The sequence below is a fragment of the Pyrgilauda ruficollis genome, unplaced genomic scaffold (genome assembly GCF_017590135.1).
Source record: "Pyrgilauda ruficollis isolate IOZ18807 unplaced genomic scaffold, ASM1759013v1 scaffold92, whole genome shotgun sequence".
Taxonomy (NCBI): domain Eukaryota; kingdom Metazoa; phylum Chordata; class Aves; order Passeriformes; family Passeridae; genus Pyrgilauda; species Pyrgilauda ruficollis.
This window is the reverse complement of record NW_024531266.1, coordinates 1400432-1409249: the sequence shown is the minus strand read 5'-3', so window position 1 is coordinate 1409249 and position 8818 is coordinate 1400432. Positions and strand designations below refer to the sequence as shown.

Genomic DNA, 8818 nt, shown 5'->3' with positions numbered 1-8818 from the left:
AAAAAAAAAAAAAAAAAAGATATGTAATTTGCTGAAAAGCTAATGACCTGAAATACTGTGTCTAATCCACTGCCTATTTTTTCTACTTGAAAGCAGCCAGTGTCTGTCACAAACTCCTTACACCTTTTTGGTAGAAACATGACATCTTAATGGTGCAAAGCAATGCTGTCTTCTAGCTTGGCTCTTAATGTGAAAAAATTCTTCTCTAAAAGCTTGAAATGGAGCACTTATTTAAAGCAACAAGATTTGAATATAGCAACCTGCACAAGATGAAATGCAGAATGCTGCACAATCTGAAAGGAATATATCCTTTAATTACATACTTCTCTCTACAAATGGTATGTGAACATTTTTTGCACTGTTTTGGCAAACAGTATATTTCATTTTCCAGGTGACATGCTGTTGCCCTTTTTATTTCTGATCAGTGCCTTGAGGCTGGAAGGAAACATCTGAAGTGTTAGCGAGGTTCTTTGAGCTTCCTCTTTGCCCTTAATTCCTGGCTCCAGACAGGATCCCACTGAGCATTATAGACCTCTCCCTCAGAACAATTCAGTTCCATCCTAATTGCCAGGATATGCCACCATCTTAGGTGACAGTCACGAGAAGACAAGGCAGGCTCACACAGATCCCCTGCCTTCAAGCAAGCTACAGAAAGGTGCTCAAAGCACTGGACCAAGGCTGTTTTCTGCCTGCTGCCTTGCCTGAGCACATGCAAGACCATGGCTAACCTGGATGACCTAGCAGTAGGGCAATACAATTTTAATTTTAACTGAACTCTCCCAGCAAGTTTAAATTTACTTTCACTCTAGGTGCTGAAACTATTCTGACTGGGGAGTGGTTAGACTCTGACTCAAATGAGAACTCACGTTCCATACAGTAAGTAATCCATGGAAAAAGTACACCAATAGGTATCTTCAGATCTTTATTTATGAGCAATGAAATATATGGGAAATTAGTAGAGACTAACAGGAAAAGGCAGAAATGGCATTAGTCCCAATATAGGGAAAAATGATCTAAATTAATTTTGGCAGAGTGAACTCTGCTTTCAAATTTATTTGTCTTACCACATTAACACTTTAACAGTGACAGCCTACAGGTTTATTTTTAGGTACTAATATGTTAAAATACGTGAGGAAAGTAGAGAAAGATGTCACTGAAATTGTTTTCTGTAAAGACATTCAAGCACTCTCCCAAATTCCATGCTGGAAAACCATTCAAAAAACAGTGCATGCATCTGTATGGCAAAAACACCTGCAATAAAAATTGTGAGGCTTTTAAAACGCGCTAAACAACCCAAGTTAATACCAAGACTGCTATGTGGTGTGGCAGCGTGACACTTCTGAAAACTAGACCATTAATTTAAATGCCTGAAACCACATTTTTCTCACTGAAAGGAAGGGGTTCACAATTTAAAGTAGTTGCTCTTACTATCAGTACAGTAGGCAGCCGAAAGAGGACAGCAACTTGCTTCACCACATCTGAGCAGGATCTCCACAAGATCATGCTTTCCCTGAAGTGTATGTTTTTTACATGATGCAGTGATGGGGACAGAGTTAATTTCAGACAGACTTTTTAATAGCAAGGTAAGAAGGAGCTGTCAGACACAAACCCAGCAAAATAAAGCAAGCTCAGTATCACCGTGAGTAGAATGGCAGTGGCAATTTTGCTTTTCACAACCTTTTATCATTGGACTTAATGATGCACTTTTACTATTGTGTTCTACTAGATCTCTTTCTAGAATGAGTAATTTGTTAAATCACACCTACTGAACTTCTTGCAGCATTTACCAAAAAACTGTCTACAGGAATGTATGGACAGGTTTCACGTACATACTGCACACAGACAATATTAGAAGTAGTATAAAGTTAGAATGAAGGTACATTAACAGAAGCTCATAGAATGGAAAACACTTAGAGAGAGATTTTAAAACTGAAGGTTTAGTAATGCCTGACCCAAAACTGCTATTTTTAAGTACCTAAGGCTGTATTTAACATTACCTTATCTACAGAATCTTTAGTGAAAAAAATGCAAATCACAATTCTTGACATATTATAGCTAAACTACATTCCCATCTCATACCACAGACTTTTCTTTCATGGAAACAGTGTAGGAAATGGTGTAGTAACAGCAAAAAATGTTAAGCCATATTTGATAGGAAATTTAAAATTGAAAGATGCAGAAATTTCCAGGTATTTTGAAACATCAATTAACAGATGGCTAGGTAAAAGCTGTGTATCTAGTTTTCATCCCTCTTACTGTACAAGTAGATTTTAGGAATGTAATTACCTACTTAATAACCTGAAAGCAAAGTTACACACAGTCATCAGCATCAGGAGATGAACTGTGCTTGCACCAGCCCTTCCTAGGCTCTGCATAAAACTGATAAATCGAAACTAAAACCAGTCAGGGCAATGGATTCCATTAAAATCAAGTTGTCACCTTTGTAAGCTATACTTTATCTTATGTAAGCTACCACTGTTACCAAAAGGATCAGTGCAACCTTCCCCTTCCAATCCTTGCACAGCCAGTAAGCACACTGCCATGTAACAAACCTGACAGGGGAGCTGCGTCCAATCCAAAAGATGCTGGTCTTAAACAACATGATTTTGGAAATAAAGAAAACCAACCACACAAATGTGTTTCATTTTGGTGTTTTCTGAATGGACACAATTATGTGTTTTAGTTTAAAAACTAAAGTTTTTCAGTTTTCTCTTTTTTCCTGTATTCTACATAAATTGAGCATCAATATTAAGATATGTATAATTTATCCCAAACATGTTTTTCTTTACTTTGTGTACCAAAGACTTCAATGCTATCAGAATTACACAGAATTTCAAAATTCCTCACCAAATGGAATCTCTCATGTAGGCAGTTTTATAAATCCACAGAAGCATCAATAGAGCATACCATAAAAGGGGCGAAAAAGTTATCTGCACCTATTTATTGTCAAGTGGTTTAAACACCTTGTAGACATAATATGCTAGAACTTCAGATAGTGGTTTCATCTCTAGCTATAAAGTTACAAGCAATTTAGTCCCTCTTTCAGTAGCACAGCTCCCTGTCTGTGAAATGCTTCACTACTACAGTGAAATGGAAAGTAACTCATCATTTTACATGAGAGTGTCTGATACTACAATAACCTGAATAAAACAGAAAAAGCCAGATATTCAAAATGAAAACCACGTAAGATAATAAAGTGTCATTATTTTAAGCAAAAATAAACAAATACTCCAGACCAAAATTTCCTTGCTTTTTCAGAACTGCCACTGTTACAATCACTGTGCTGAAGTACAGAAGGCAGAACGTAAATCCACTGCATGAATAGGAGATGAGAACTTTGCTGGCAAAATTAATCTGTATGTTCAGGTGCTACCTAGTTGCAATATGCTGCAGTATTAGATCTCATTATTAGTTCTCATGCACAACCTTATCGTCATTGTCTTTCACTGCCAATGAGAGTTAAGAACGTATTCGAATGAAGAATTATTTCAGGAGTGGTATGATGTCCTTGTTTAGCCTCAGGGAAAAAAAAAAGAGCAGGGTGGAAAATATACTAAAGAGAAAATATCTTTTTTGAGGACAACTAAGCACTGCTTCTATGTAAAGCATATCAAATGACATATAAACTGAAAACAACTTCAGGGCAGCATGCATTTTTATCTGAAAGATGACAGATCAGCAGATCTGTTCAGTCTGCTTGGTTTCTGGAGGAACAGTGCTTAATACAGGGACAGAAAAAGGAAACTAGAGTCTCTTTTAAAATGGAGAAATCCACATATTCACAATTTAATGTCTGTTTTAGATCCTGCAGAAAAAAAAAAAAAAATTTAATTTTTTTTTTAAACCCGCAAAAAAAAAAAAAAAAAAAAAAAAAAAAAAACTAATTTTTAAATTTTCTTCTAGATATAGTTAAAGGAGAGTAAATATTGCACAGTCACAGCACCTGGCTGAACACTTCTTTTTATAAGAAATCAACCTACTTATTGCTTTCTGATAATGAAATAAAAACACATCAAATTGATAAACAATCTGCCCTCTACTTAGTACCCACATTAAGACATGCTTTTACTAATAAATTGCTAATTAAAACCTTCCCAAAACAGGTCACATCTCTGCAGTGACAAACAGATATAATAATTTGGAAGCGTAAACACAGTGCATTAAGGAATACACTCTAAAAGGTTTGTCTGAACTAGTACTAATTTACTATGGGATTACAAATTAAGTCCACATAAGCAATAATAAATGTCCTCAGTATCAGACTTATCTATTTGGATGGATCTGCAGCATGCTTATGTACCACCTTAATATTTCAAAAGTGCAGGAAGAGGCTATTCAATCAATCCAAGCAACAAGGGAAAAATCAGATAAAGCCTGAGAAGCCAGTCCCAAGAAAAAAAATCTCACACAGATAAACTTAGCAGTTTGAAGGAAAAAAGCACAACTAAACCTTAGGTCCTCATAATAACTGAAATAATACTGGCTTCCATGGACTTACCCTGATGTACTATTAACCTAGCTCTGGGTTTATAAATTAAGATCACTGATAAACAAACATAATGGGCACTAGAGGCAGCTACAGTATGCTGAGGAAAACCCAGAGAGATATTTAACTTGCTAGTATCTTCATTTGCCAAAGAATCCTGCTTCTCAAACAAATCGCGTTTTTTCAAGGACTTCTGCTCTTTCATGTAACCACTATGGCTAAACTGACCTAAAAAAAATATTTAAAGGAAACAAAGCATGAAAGATTCTTAGTTACAGGCATGGCTAATAATGAGTACTAAAGTACTTTAATCTTTCTTACACACCACTTCTACTCTTACTCATTCAGACCTTTTCTTGGTTTGAACATCCATTCAGTGAACATCCACTCCTCTGCCCACTACTCTAATGCTTGTGCTCCCGTGGACTGGAAAAACAAGTCATTGGGCTGAGTATCTGAAGTAACTGAACAGGGCCTACTGGCTGATGACCATGATCTAAAAGAGGCTGTATCGTTTTGGGACAACTCCTGAGTGCAATAACCAGAAAATGGTGTTACCACTCAGGAAGAGCACTGCTGCAGCAGTGTCAGCAAGAAAAAACTGATACCCAAAGGCAAAAAAGAAGGTCCTAGGATGACCTTGTGCTCTCCTAAACTCTTACCACGTATAAGCCACTGCTGGTGACCCTGTACTGGAGACTTGCCCAAATGCTGCACATGTTGCAGTATAACTGCTGCTCCATGAGAACCTCCTCCAAAAAGAAACCACTCACATACCTTTGATGCAAGAAGCTGAAGTTTTGTTCAGAATAGCTTTCATTTTACACACTTATATGTATGAGAACTTACTGCTGTAAGCCTGCCACTCAGTACACCACTGTACACCAGGAATACTGCAGGACAACTTTCTGAATCACAATACAAACAAGGAGGGAACACAGAGCACACAAAACCCTCCTCTAAAAGGAGGGTTTTTTAATGTGCTTGAAATGTGAAAAGGAAAGTGGAATTTGAGTGTGCTCTAAGAAACAACCCGCTTCCACCAAATCGTAAGAATTGCGATTGTTTCTCAGTTGTTTGAATCATCAAGGTCCTGAGACTGTTTTTCAGCCATCAGTTTCCTAAGCAAATGCTGACCCCTGTTAAAATTCAAGGCTGGGGAGTGTAAGGCCCTCTTCTGTTTCTCACGGAGCAAGTGCCAACACTTTGTTTCAACATTGATAAACCAGTTTGTTTGCCATTAGTTATGCCCTTGGGCTTTTCACTTTATCCAGCTCAGAAAATGGAAACAATAAACAGGTTTAACTTCCTGTTTTCTTGCTATGCTATTTGGTTCAGAGAACAGTTCGAAGTAACTTTCAAATTCAATCATTTTAGTTAGATGACAAATGGTGTCTCTGTTAAGTAGTTTTTACTGTATTGATTCGAAGGAATCTACTCCATAGCAGGTACTGTAAAGAAAAGCACACCTTCACTGATGCCAAGAGAACATGCAGGGGTTAGCACCTCCATATACATGGCTGACTGTGGTTCATTTTACACAGGCTTTTACACTTTTACAATTCTGGCACCTGCCCTTTTTTGTTTCCTTATCTGAAAGGTACAGTTTTAAGGGCTAGGATTTTATGTAGCTTGTGGTTCCATTATTTTAGGATTACAAACACGGCAGACAGTTCCTATCATATTAATCACATTTTCCAACTGATACTACGCTTTCCTATAACTGTGCTTTATTGATTACATTCTTCTCTTTTCTATCAAAACAAAACTTATGACTTTGCATTCTTCTTGCCTTTCATGACAATTAACATGCCTCTCCCTCCGTATCACCCTAGCCCACCAGGGCTGGGCCCACCTTGAAAAAGTGATCACAGTTAAACACGGCAGTCACACCTTTAAGGTTTTGTGAATTCATACCTATGCTATGGTGCTTATGTCACGTGAGGCCTGTGTTTCAGTATCAATCCTTTTGAAAATGTGTTAAAACCACTCCAAAACAAAGCATATACTAAAATAATGAAGGCAAAAGTACACTATGAGCAACCCAAAAATATATTGGTTCTGAGATACTGGGTGAAATATTCTACTTCACTGAAAATGACAGAAGTTGTCCTTTCCTTTAGTAGGAAGTGGTAGGATAGTGAGGTGGGAAAAGATTTTTCTGAGCAACCCTGGGAGCCTGGAGACCATCTGGGAGTCTGGTCCTACAGCCAGATCCTAAAGTATGCACAGAGGGAGCATCAATGGCTGTGGGAGTGCTGCCTCCACTGACAGGTTCACTCACAAAGAATACGAAAGAATGCAGTACTTTAATGTGATGTACCCTGCAAAAGAAAAATAACTGACAAAGTTCCCAGAGAAATTGAATTATTTAAAAAAAATGAACCAAAAAATAAATGCAAAACTTCTTGCTACATCAAATTTTTAAAATGTAGCTAAAAGAGACCAACTTACCATTTACTTTTACTGTAACACCTTAAAACTAACAATCAAGGAAACCAGAAGAATGTGTTCAAGCTTCTACATATATTTCCTTTTAAAAACAAGCACAACAAATGAATGCTGAAATGTATTTTGAAAATGTGTACAGGTACAATCCAATTCACAACCACAAGCTTGGATCCACTTAAAAATAGTATTTAAACATTCAATACTACATTTTTTTTAGCCTTCTAGGTTATACTGACATTTCATTTAATGTTTCAGGAATTTAATTTGGTCAACTGCAAACAGCCTTGCATCTGCCATGGGACCAAATATGGCTCTCATGCATTGAAGTAAGCTGCTGATGTGAAATTTGGCCTATTTGTTATTAACTTTTCCCAGTTTTTTAACATTAGTTAACTTTACACCATACATTGATGCCTTTGCAATGTTTCTGTTAGGTTTACATATGGCAGGAATTCTATGTCTCTACATAAATTGAGAAAAAAAACAAAGACAAAAAGCTTCACAGAGCAGGACTCCAAGGAAGGAGCCTCTGACTACTAGGATCACGTTCCTCATCACCTCCCTCCACACCTCTTCCTCAGTTTACGTTTGCACGAAGGCTGATGATTTAATCATCCTTGCAAAAGACAAGGAAACAAAAAAACCTGCCACGTTATTGAACCACTGCATTTTACTGCCACCAGGAAATGGAGTCATTACTACTGTAAAGAAAGTACCTTTTGGAGCCTCCAATATAGGTGAAGGTAAAGGTGGAGTCTGAGTACCTGAAATCTGAAAGACAAAGAACTGCTTTATTACAACTTGTCTTGATTTTGGCTGAAGTAGCCGAGGTTTTACGGAGCAGCATTCAGCTCCCGACACGGGGGCGGCGGAGAGGGAGTCGGGGTGAGCCAGAGGAAATGCAGCATCTCCCCCCAGCCCCTCGCAACAAGTGCCCGGTGCTATGGCAACGCCAGGGAATTCCATTGTCACACACGGCAACAGGCAGCCGACAGCCGGGCTCCTGCGACGGCTCGTCGCCAGCGGCACGGGCACGGCCGGGGCGCCGCCGCTCCCCAGGGCAGGGCGGCGGGGCACGCTGGCACGGACAGGGCCCCGTGTGCGGCTGGGCGTGCCACCGGCCTGGGGCCGGGGATCAGGGCAGGCGCCGAGGGCCGCCCGGGAACAGCCGCGTAGTGAAACCCCCGCGGGCAGCGCCGGGCTCGGGCTCGCCCCCAGCGCTCCCGGTGCTGCGTGCGGCCATCGCTACGCTCCCCGGCTCGGGATGCCGTCCCCCCAACCCCGCCCGCCCCTTTCCCGGCCGGCGCCCTGTCTCCTCTGCCCTCATATGCCCTCGGAAGGAGAGGAGGAAGACGGGATCTGAGAGCGGCCCCGCGGCCGGGAACGGCGGCGAAGGGCACGGGCACGGCGGGAGCGCGGTCCGGGTCGGGCGCGGCGGCGGCGACGGGAGCCTCCGCGCCGCCAACCTGGCGCCCGGGGACAAACTCACCTGCAAACAGGCAGTCCTTTTCCGCCTTGCACTTTTGGATCACAACGTCAATATCCTTCTGAATCCTCTCTTGTCTTGAACACATCCCCATGAAATAAATCCCAGGGGAAAAAAATAGCAGCCTTTATTTCCACCCCACCCCACCCCCCGCGCTGCTAGGGTTTTTTTAAAATTCAGCCCGAAAGAAGGAGCCCGGGGCTGACGAGCAGGAGCCTCCCTGGCGGCCCGGTGAGATCCGTTCGGCCGGTTGGAGGACGTTGGAGGCAGGCGGCAGGAGCCGATGTTGTTTGCCCAGATGCGCCCGCCCAGATGTGCCGCCGCTGCCGGCGAATGGCAATTTCCTCACAATGGATCCAGCGGAGGGTGGCGGCGGTGACACGGGATCCCCCCAC

At 41.0% G+C, this 8818-nt stretch overlaps 1 protein-coding gene across 1 annotated transcript in view; it reads right to left on the bottom strand.

Annotated features, from left to right (window-relative positions):
* PARP8 (poly(ADP-ribose) polymerase family member 8) overlaps window positions 1–8597 on the bottom strand; it is a 109815-nt gene extending 101218 nt beyond the window's left edge. Inside the window, exons 1-2 of the mRNA XM_041489304.1 lie at window positions 8427–8597; window positions 7654–7708 (exon numbers count right to left, since the gene is read on the bottom strand). Coding sequence (XP_041345238.1) covers window positions 7654–7708; window positions 8427–8517 — 146 coding nt within the window. The 5' untranslated portion in view covers window positions 8518–8597. The remainder of the gene's footprint in view (window positions 1–7653; window positions 7709–8426) is intronic.
* Window positions 8598–8818: the final 221 nt, after the last annotated feature.